Source organism: Sceloporus undulatus, chromosome 6 (assembly GCF_019175285.1).
Source record: "Sceloporus undulatus isolate JIND9_A2432 ecotype Alabama chromosome 6, SceUnd_v1.1, whole genome shotgun sequence".
Classification (NCBI taxonomy): Eukaryota; Metazoa; Chordata; class Lepidosauria; order Squamata; family Phrynosomatidae; genus Sceloporus; species Sceloporus undulatus.
Genome location: NC_056527.1, coordinates 129,154,104 through 129,164,222, shown reverse-complemented (window position 1 = coordinate 129,164,222; position 10,119 = coordinate 129,154,104). Strand labels below are relative to the sequence as shown.

At 42.6% G+C, this 10,119-nt stretch overlaps 1 protein-coding gene across 1 annotated transcript; it reads right to left on the bottom strand.

Moving 5' to 3' along the window:
• Positions 1-631: 631 nt before the first annotated feature.
• CAPG (capping actin protein, gelsolin like) lies at positions 632-9,484 on the bottom strand. Its single transcript, XM_042476738.1, has 10 exons — positions 9,329-9,484; positions 6,607-6,641; positions 5,801-5,973; positions 4,960-5,114; positions 4,431-4,598; positions 4,151-4,300; positions 3,154-3,246; positions 2,694-2,826; positions 1,912-2,000; positions 632-785 (listed from the first exon to the last, which is right to left on the bottom strand). The coding sequence occupies exons 2-10, from the start codon at positions 6,627-6,629 to the stop codon at positions 720-722; spliced, it is 1,050 nt and encodes a 349-aa protein (XP_042332672.1). The 5' UTR covers positions 6,630-6,641; positions 9,329-9,484; the 3' UTR covers positions 632-719.
• Between the last annotated feature and the right edge of the window lie 635 nt (positions 9,485-10,119).

Genomic DNA, 10,119 nt, shown 5'->3' with positions numbered 1-10,119 from the left:
GGAGGCATTAATAGATTGTTTCAAAATAACTGATTCCAAATAATCCAACTATGGTATAGCACCAGGAGACATCATGCAATAAGCTCCAGGCAGACGGTACTAACACATGCAATTGTGGTATAACAGTATTGTGTGATAAGCTCCTTAAAATGGGGTGAGGGGCAGCCGAAATGCAGTATTGAAATCTGCATTCAACTTGTTTTTGTGCTTCCTGTACCCCCTACTGCTTCAGACTGCCTTTTTTCCTGGCAAAAAAAAGGGAAGGGATGAATTGGGTTTTTTTGGGGGGGATGTTCCAGAAGCATTAACCCACCTTATGAATAGGTCACAGCCTAAAATACCCATCATCAGCCAACACAGCTGTTTTATACTGACTTAGAGTATTAATACATCTTGCCCAGTATTGCCAACTCTAACAAGCAGTGGATTCCCAACCTCTGAGACAGAGACTTTTACATCTTCAGTTACTTGCAATCCTGTTTAGGTGGAGATGCTAGGAATTGAACTTGACACATTTTGAATGTAAAGTAGGTGGACTATAATTGAGCTATACTTTTCTCCCATCCCTTGTTTTGTTCTTTGTATTTGGAATGCAGGGAAGCTTCAGCAAAAAGCAGAATGTAAAACAATACAGCGGCTCCAATTTTATAAGGCAAAATGGTTGATGCAGGGTAAGGCACATACACAGAATATTGTTAGGGAAGGTGTAGATTCAACATTCACTTCCAGTTTACAAAGAATTGCTTGAAGAGAGGACTTTCACGGCCTTGGGGTAAGATTTCCACCTGCAACCAGGATAAAGTTAATTGAAATGAGGATACTTATGCAGACATAGCTATTCTGTTGCTCTAGTTAGTTGAAAGAAGACTGGTAGTCTGAAAGGTGGAACCCAGAAAGGGGCAACTTTTGGCCCACTAGATGTTGTTGGACTGCAATTTCCATCATACTCCATTCAATATGCTAACTAACAGGTTAACAACACTTGAAGTCGGAGTAGGAATTTAACAACATTTGGAGGGCCATAAATTAGGTAGCCCAGTTATCAGGATATATGGAAATGGTTTCTCCTCCCCTGTGAGGAAAAGTGTATTGGCAGGATTGTATGGGCAAAAATGGCCCTTCAGAAAAACTGGTTTGATGCCATGATTGCAGGAATGAAGTATCTTTAGCTTGCCAGATGTTTGGATTATATTGCCCACTATCAATTCTGGGAATTGAAATCTAAACATGTAGATCTAAACATTTGAAATCTAAACATGTGGCCAAAGGTTCCCTGCCCTTCTGTTGAGGCTAAGACTAGCAATTTTGAACAGTGTCTGGAAAGACACTGACAGCCAGTACATCTGAGGTGAGATTTGAGTCAGGTTTAAATGTTCTCCAGCAGCAGCCAAGTGCCTAAATTTTGTATCTATGGACGTTTCCTGAGCATTTTCAAAGGCAGTTCAGAAGAAAATGCACTGTCCTAGTTTATTTTGGAGTTCAGCAGAGGAGGCCACATCCAGCTATTCCAGATAGGGGCTCAATTAATATAACAAGCCAGAAACTTGTAAAGGAAGGTGTCATCATCCCACACACCCCAAATCTTCTCCCATTTAAAACGTATCCAGTTCCTTATTTTCCATACTCTGTGATGTTCTTTGTTATCCTTCTCTGAACTGATTCTGGTTGTCTACCTCACTGCTTCTTAAACTACCCAATGTGGTAGAGTTTCCCCTACCAGCCCATGCCAAGCACCAGGACCATATGGGAAACACATATTTCTTTCCTTCCTTGCCACAGTCCAGCAGCCAACAGCTTGAAAACATGCCAGTCCATGGGCCCTACTTTAAGTAGCACTGGTTGACATCCTTCTTAAACTGCTACGCTCTTCTATTACTTTGCTTGCTTGCTTGTGCCATCTCTGCTTCCTACCTGTGTGTTCAGTGGATACTCCATTTGGGAGATGAAGTTTTCTGCCACCTTCAGAGCAGCCTGCTGTTCCTGTTCATTGGCTCTGAGGCCTGCTCAAGAAAAGGAAGGAAATAGGACAAGTTAGAAATGCTATCATGTTTTTAATAGTCAGCAAGCAGACCTGGTTCTTTCTGGAAGGGAGCTAGGAAACTAATACCCTTAGAAAGAAAGAAATGAATTGCTTACCTTTCCTCTTTCCTTTTCATTGCCACTGCTTCCCCAGAGCTGGCAGGGCTTGCAGCCCTGCTGCTGCACCCGCCAGCACCAAACAAGTGGCAGCAGCAGTGGCGTGGTAGCAGTTCCGGAAGCCCCGCCAGCACTGGGGAAGTGGTGGCAGCAAGAAGGAAAGAGGGATGGTAAGCAGAAAGGTAAAAAGGAAGGAAAAGAAGGGGGAGAGGGAGAAGGAAGAAAGGAAGGGAGGAGAGGGGAGGGAAGGAAGAGAGAAAGGAAGAGAGGGTCTGGTCAGGGCTGCAGCCTTCCAAAGGGGTTCCCGGGGAGTGGGCAATCAGCAGAAGGGCTGCCGCCTTCCCCGGCTCCATCTAATGGGAACGACAAGCGTTCCCAGCAAAGAAAGCAATTTCACAAAATGTCCCTTTTCATAATCAGAATGAGGGACCTTTTGGGAACCACTTAGAAAGCAGAGTGGAGCCGGATCAGAACACAGATTATAAAGTGCCATAAGACTCTTTTCTTTTCTTCTAAACTCACATGTTTTCCTCCAATTTTTATCTCACACAGTTTACCTTTCCAAACATAGATTTTGCCACACTGCCCATTGTCCAAGATGAAACAGTCATCTGTGATGAGCTGGTCCTGGTGGAACGGACTAGACTCAGACACCTTTGTCAGGCTCATTTTCCCAGTCATATCTGAGACCTGAAGGAAAGAGAAACAAGTTCTTTTGAAAAGTTAAGGCACACAAGACTAGTGACATTCTCACGTAGGCAGATTTCAGGCTTGTGGGAAACGAATAGTGTTTTTACTAGACTTCTCAGGTCCATCAGCCAAAATTGGGTGCAGGAAGATACAGCACTGTGTGTTCACTTGGACCTTGGTATAAAATGATGGCTGGGAAGAGACTCATTTCCCCTGCATCATTTTCCAGATGCACTAGTATCTCCTGCATAGTGAGCATAGCATGGTCACTAGTGCATTCTGAGCTACTATGAGCCAAGGATTCTAACAACTTAATTTAAGGTATACCTTGTACAGGACAGCTGCCACTGCATTCTTCCGATCAGCAACAGCATCTTCTTCAGGACTGCCCTCTTTCAGAGGAGGCCTAGGGCCCAGCACCTAGGAAAAACAGTACGCAATACTGATCACTGGCATCTTCTTAAAATAGGTTCACCTCCTGCCTTAGAACCCCATGTTTCCCCCCTTCAGGCATTACCTAAAAGTACTTTGATGTTGTTGTGTGCATCCACACCATTTTTTACTTATTACAACCCTTAGGCAACCCTAGTTTCTGAGTTCCTATGCCATTAAGACTGAAGTCATTATATAGGTAAAAATCTCTGAAATCCAATTTTGAGTTTATCTTGCTTGCTTCTTGCTAGCTGTTGTAACTGGGAGAACTGTGTCCAAGTTGAATGTCACAGATAAAATAATAAGAACAATTTTGAAACTGACTGTCCTACCCTGAGAACATCCCTTTATCTAACAAAAATGAGGATGTTTATGCTGGACTGATTAGGAAGACTCTGTTTTCTAGAAGGCCTTGCAACCTATGCAAAACAACTCTTTGTCCATGCTTACTTCCTCTCTGTACAAGTAATGCTTAAAGTTATATAAATTGCTGGTACTTCCAAATAAAGTGTGTCCACCTCACCAGCTTCTATCTCTCAGTTAAGCTGGATGCAGGGGCTGACTAGTTGGAACCCTTGGTCAATGACTTGTGTGGTACCTTCCTATCCATGTTCAGAGCTCAACCCAGCACCACTTTCTACTTGGGCTAGTATCTTAACCCAGTCCAATAGTGCTGGGACCTGTTTTATAATCTCTTAGCATCTCTAAGCTTCCACACATCTTCCAAGGCTGATCATCCTAACTGAACACTTGAATTCCACCAACACAGGGCCAGCATCAAACCTGCTGCATAGCTGTCAGTTAAAGTTTAAGATGTTCAATAATATCCATGCTCTGTCTAGCACCAACCTACAGTTCCCCTGACATTTTTCTTCCCTCGCAACAGTCTTACCGTTATCATCTCAGTTGGCTCTTCACCATCTGCAATGATCTCCACTCTGGCTTTCCCCTTCCTCTCACTGTCCCGAATCGCAGCTGCCAAATCGCGGGCTTTGTTGCGCTCCAGAATGTTGGATTTTGCCCCACACCATGTAAAGATGGTCTGAAAGGAGAGGTCAAAAGGAAGAAATCCCAGTCTGATTTACGACTCCATCTATATCTGTAAAGCTGCAAAGCCCTAGCAAAAAAGAACAAATCTTCCTAGCTTGCATATTCCCCTCTTCCAGACTCACCTCTCCCAGGTCCAGGATGAAGCAATCGCCAGTGTTAAAACTAGCCCAGCTAAGCTCCCTTTCAGTGGCTCGGATATTCTTCTTCCCTTTCACTTGGTAGAGTTTCTGGATGGGACTGTGTTCTTGACTGGCCTGGGTCCTGTTAAAGGCAGATTCTACACCACCTTCCTATGGAGTAGAAACAAAGAGGTTGAGATCTACAAGGAAGCAGTAAAAATCAGGGATGAGTATATCAAGTGGGGAAAATGTGGCCCTCCAAGTGTTGTTGGACTGCGACTCCCATCAGCCACAGCCAGCATGTCCAATAAAGAAGAATGCTGGGAGTCCTAATCAACAACACCAAGAGGGCTACACCCATCTCTGGTATATGCACTTATTAATATTATTATTATTATGCTTTATTTATATAGTGCTATAGATTTATGATTAACTGACTGCTTTAACTGAATGGAAATCCTATATTTGTGGTGAAATATTTTAAGTGAGGTCTGCAACTTGAAAAACAGGTCATGTGTTTGACCTCTCTCACCTGATATTTGATGCCATGAGGGAAGTACTCCATAAAAATATCTGACTCATTGCCTTGCACTTCCCGGTACTGGATAGGTTTTTCTTTAAGGAAGGAGTTAAGATGGGTGGAGAGTAGGGCACATGCTCCCTGTTCATCCCGGGAGGAGTTCTGGCCTGGGAGAAAAGGAGAGAGTATCCTTTAACAGTATGGAAAGTCGTGTTAACACACCTTGCAAACTCCATATTATTTTGGGGTACAATCATTTTGTTATATTTTGTTGCAATAGCAGTTGCATAGAGGCCAACAGCATGATCTTGGAGAGGTTGTAATTACTTTTAAATGAACTTCTCATGAATGGTCACAGAAGACCTGAGGGCATGTGGAAAGCACCCCTGTAACTTAATGGTGTAAGTATTGCTTCTTCTCAATAATGTATTTAGGAGGGGACAAAAATTCCTTATAATGGAATTTCTATTGCATTTCTGCCTATTTTGTTTCTTTTATTTATGGCTTTATGGTTTGCATCCAAGGTTGCAATATAGCTGAACAGTATATGTAAAAGACACATAAACCAAGTCCTGTAGTGGCACCTCACTAGATGCATGGAATTTTTGGAACAGCAGATATGTATTCAGATTATTATATAACTTGTTATATTGTTAAAAATTGTTTTGGACTTAAATTGTGGTTTGGAATATTCATTTATAATTGGCTCAATTCCAGCTCAGTTCTTTCCAGACAGAGCCTGAAACCCTGGAAAATCCAATACCCATTGGGCAGTACTGACCTAGCTAGACCAGTGGCCTGACTCTGTATCAAACAATGTCCCATATTTCACCTTGTGCAACTGCTTCCTTACCAATCCAGATGTGTACACTGGAATGATCATCATCTCCATTGTGGAGAATCAGGTATGAATCCCCAGTATAGAATATGCCTTTCATTTCTGCTGGAACAGACACCGGCTTCATCTTTTCCACTCGCCAGATGTGCAGGCCTGGCTCTTTTACTGAAGCATTGAAGGGAGAGCCACTGCAAGGCAGAAGGAGAGAAGGTGATGCTTTGGAAGTGGAAAGGAAAAATAGACAGGATGAAACCAAAGGGAAAAACAGAAAGAAGATACAGATAGAGGTGTGAAGGAGAAGCATCATTAGTTTTTTTGTGGATTTTTTGGGTTATGTGGCCATGTTCTGAAAAAGTTTATTCCTGATATTTCACCAGCATCTGTGGCTGGCATCTTCAGAGAAGATCATCCAAAGAAGCATCATTTCCAAGAAGATAGACTAAGAAGGAATCTAATAGGGAGGGGGAAGCCACAAAGGGAGTGCTTGTCCCTCCACCATCCTTGCCACAACCTCAACTCCAAGAGGCGAGGGCCAGGATGGCAGTGGAGCCACAGGGGGCACGCTTAGCCCTCCACCACAGTGGTGTCAACCAGGTGCCAAGCTTGCTTCATCCTCAGTCCTCAAGAGTAGGGAGTTGATGGAAATACAAGACTTCTCTTAAGAGCACTCCAGGATGGCAGAATCTGCTTCCGCCCACAACTCTAAGGATCACCAGCTGAAGCCAGATCCAAAGTGGTGGCCCATGCTGGGATATTCTGTCCTCAGCATTAGAGAACAAACTGTACTTAACAAGTGATACATATTTTAAAAAGTTCTTTACCTTTTAGGAATTGCTGTGTACATGGTTCTGGGGTTCTGCAGAGAAACAAACATCTCAGTTAGGCTTATCAGACATGGAGCAGAGCAACCCTCGTATGAAACAGAGGGACTACATTTTCTGACATCTCATATGTCCCCTTAAGAAACTAGGGAAATGTAAATGCTGATTAGCTTATCACTTAGTAGAGGAAGGGGACTTTCCTTTCTCTTCTTCAAACACCACAGAGATGTATATCTTCCTTCTGCTGTGGTTGTGTATTTCTCATTTGGAAGCAAAGAGAAAATCACCCCAAAATAAGAGTGTGGCTTCTTTGTGCACTGCTAGCTCTTTAGGCATTTCAAACTAAGGGGTCTTTTACACAACAAAACTATAGCACTATGATTCTACTTTAACTGCCATGGCAACATCCTACAGAATCCTGGGGTTTGTAGTTTGGTGAGATACTAGCATTCTGTAGCTGAGAAATCTGAATACCTGTCTCTAAATTGTGAAAAACATGATCACATAGCATGTTAACCATGGCAGTTAAAGTGCTATATCTATGCTATTCATATTGCTGTAATTATGTAGTGTGAAAGAACCCTAGAAGGAAAAGAAGCCAGAGAAGCAAAGGACCTGTGAGTTCCCAGGATTTCTGGAGTGTGGAGGTTCCTGGATTTATGGGATGTTGCCAAGCCAAGGAAAGAAAAATGATAAAAAGGAGGACAGAATTTGTCTGCTCCAGCCCTTATCGGCTTCTAATAAGTATTCTCAAGTGTTTGGGGGAATTGGGAAATTATATGGGATGAGAAATGGAGCTTCCGCAAGTAGCAGGCTATCTGCTCAGGTTCTGGGCAGGCAATCCCAAAGCAGAGCTCTTTTAACACTTTAGGCAATACATAGGACATAGGGCAGATGTTGCTCCCCTGCACCATTTCTGCATCCCATGCTATCAGTGCCATTCCAGTTGCCACTGTGTGGCTGGCTGATTTTTGCTGGTGTGGCAGAGGCATCACCTATGCCCACTTTTCACAATGCATGCTGCATATGACCAGAATTTGGAAACATTTACATTTTTTGGGATGACATTTCATAGAATCCTTCAGCCAAAACAACCACTGGCCATGCTGGCTTGGAGATTCTGGGAACTCTACTACAAAAAATGTAACTTTTCCAAGCCTTGTCCCAATGTACCTCCACACCACTGGAAGGCATGCCCCCACCTGCTATAAGAACACATTAGATCAGATTTTTGTTTGGCTGTGTCTCCTCACAATCTCAGCCAGAGCTTTTCTGCATTAGCTGCTACCTGATCCTTTTAATACAGTAGGAAAGGCTCTGAAGGGAAGGATAGGTGTCCCTTTTCACTTCTCTCTTCCAGAATTTTCCCTAGGTTTTAACAGGCAAGATTTTGTTTTTTTGTTTGTTCATAAATTATTTATATCTAGTTCATTATTTTCATGTATTTTCTTATCTGCGTAGTGGAATATCTATGTACATTCTATCTCTAATTCTTAAGCACAATCCAGGAGCAGAGGATATGCTGGAACATTTTATTGCAACAGGTCCCTTTTGTTTTGGCTACAGGCTCCCCAAAAGCTTAATTCTAAGAACCAAATAGATGGGGGGAAACATGAGCAGATTATGCCAATGTTGAAGCTGTGGAGGTGAGGCAAACAGAGAGTCTCTTACTTTTTGTGATTGGCTCCATAACGTACTTTTTAAAGAATGGCATTGCATGATTTTGCTACAGCTGGAAGGAGCTGGGGCAAGGTCTTGTGAACTGCATTATTCCATTACCTGGGGGTTTCCATTTGCTGCAAATTTTAATCCAGACTTTAAATTATCTATCCAAGGTGCTGAAACATATCCCCTAACCCACACCAGTTCCTTGGATAGCTCATTTAAACCAGCAGCGGACAGAGAATTAATCTGATGATATAGGTGCCACTAGCTGTTCCTGCCCTTACTTCCACACATTTGCCCATAACTTTGATTATGGAAAAGCCATTGGTATCCTTTTTGAAAGACATGAAACCCCTAACTTGACTTTGTAAGGAGAAATGAAGGTGATAACATGATTATTGTTTATGAATATTAGTTGTAAGTTAAAATTATGTATACATGAAGTTTAACATCTTAAGTGTTAAGTGGGGAGCTGGAACCTTAGAAGTTCCCCAATAACTACAGAAAAGATAGTTAAAAGTCATATATTTTATAGTGTAATTGTAGTTTGTTTGTGTGTATTGATTTGTTTTGATGATTGTTTAATATGTGCATTTTTGTGTGATATATGTAATCTTTTAGCGAATGTAGAATTTCAGTACAAAAACAATACCTCATGAATGAAGGATGGAAGAGATGCTTAGCATGCAGAGGATTCTGGGTTAGATCCCTACCTTTTCCAAGAAGGGCAGAGAAAGAATCCTGCCTCAAACCCTGGAGAGCTGATCCCAGTTAGTGTCAACAATAATGGATTAGCAGGAGCAAGCATTTAACTCCTACAGTTGTTCCCTAGGTTCCCCTACAATTGGAGACAGAAATGTCCCCAGTATTCAGCTGAAAAGTTTCAGTGAGATGAAGCAAGCAAAAGTGCTTTTAACATGCACTCAGGTTTTTGCCAAGCTCTTTGCCTGCTATTCTTTCCCTTAATCACATACAAAGCCAGGGCTTCACCACACCCCTTGTCAGATTTATAACATTTGCATCCCACTATAGAAGAAAGGGTTGCATTTACACTCACCAAGACCGTAAAAATCCCACCGGCAGTCTCTGTTTCAAGTGAAACTCTTCACAAGGAGGAAGGCAAAATTTCATGGGTGTGGCCCTTCCTTCCCTCTCAAGTCAAACTTTTCATTGCTTCATTTCTTTGTGGCTGGAGGGGAAAAGAAAAATGCAAAAAGAATCAGCTGTGGTCAACGGAGAAATGACTCACTTCACTTCTGATTTGCTGTTCTGCGGGGTTTTTTCCTGTCATGTGTTCAGCGCATCACTTCACACACTATTGCCCTTTGGCCCTACCTGCATCGGTTTGCTGGTGAGCCCTTCAGGAAGAGCCCTGCAGAGTGCTGTCAGTGCGCCTAAAGCTATGTCTACTCATGTCGAATCTTGCCTTTTGCCCAACCCCATATATTCTATGGGGTTCATGTCTTATGCAAATTGCAGGAAGAGGAAAGTCACAAACATCTTGCAATTTTAATCAAGGGAAAGGAGAGACTTCTCTCTTGCAAAGCCAAGAGAGGAAACACAATCGGTTCATTTTTCAGTCCTCCCGGCGATGCACTCTTGAATTCCGGTACATTGTGCACACCTGTATTCGAAGCCAAACCACTGTGACATGAAAATATTTACAGAGACTCTGGTCAAGAACACCGCCACTGCTCCTTGTCTTCTAAGACCACTGGACTCAACTAAGGTTGTAGTAGTTTCTGCACACTAAGAAGGGCATAGGTTGTCAGGAGCTGAGTCCTTTAGCCTGCCTACCATGGTTAAGAGAGTAAGATTTGTTGGTTATAACCTTGCTTTGCTTGTTCA

What these genes read in the sequence shown, in the direction of transcription:
- CAPG (XM_042476738.1), bottom strand. Translation starts at nt 6,629, where the DNA reads ATGTACACAGCAATTCCTAAAAG. An exon ending in TCATCCTGGACCTGGGAGAG is followed by an intron (nt 4,301 to 4,430) that starts GTGAGTCTGGAA and finishes CTCTCCTTTCAG; the next exon opens with ACCATCTTTACATGGTGTGG. An exon ending in TGGCAGCTGTCCTGTACAAG is followed by an intron (nt 2,827 to 3,153) that starts GTATACCTTAAA and finishes TCTTTCCTTCAG; the next exon opens with GTCTCAGATATGACTGGGAA.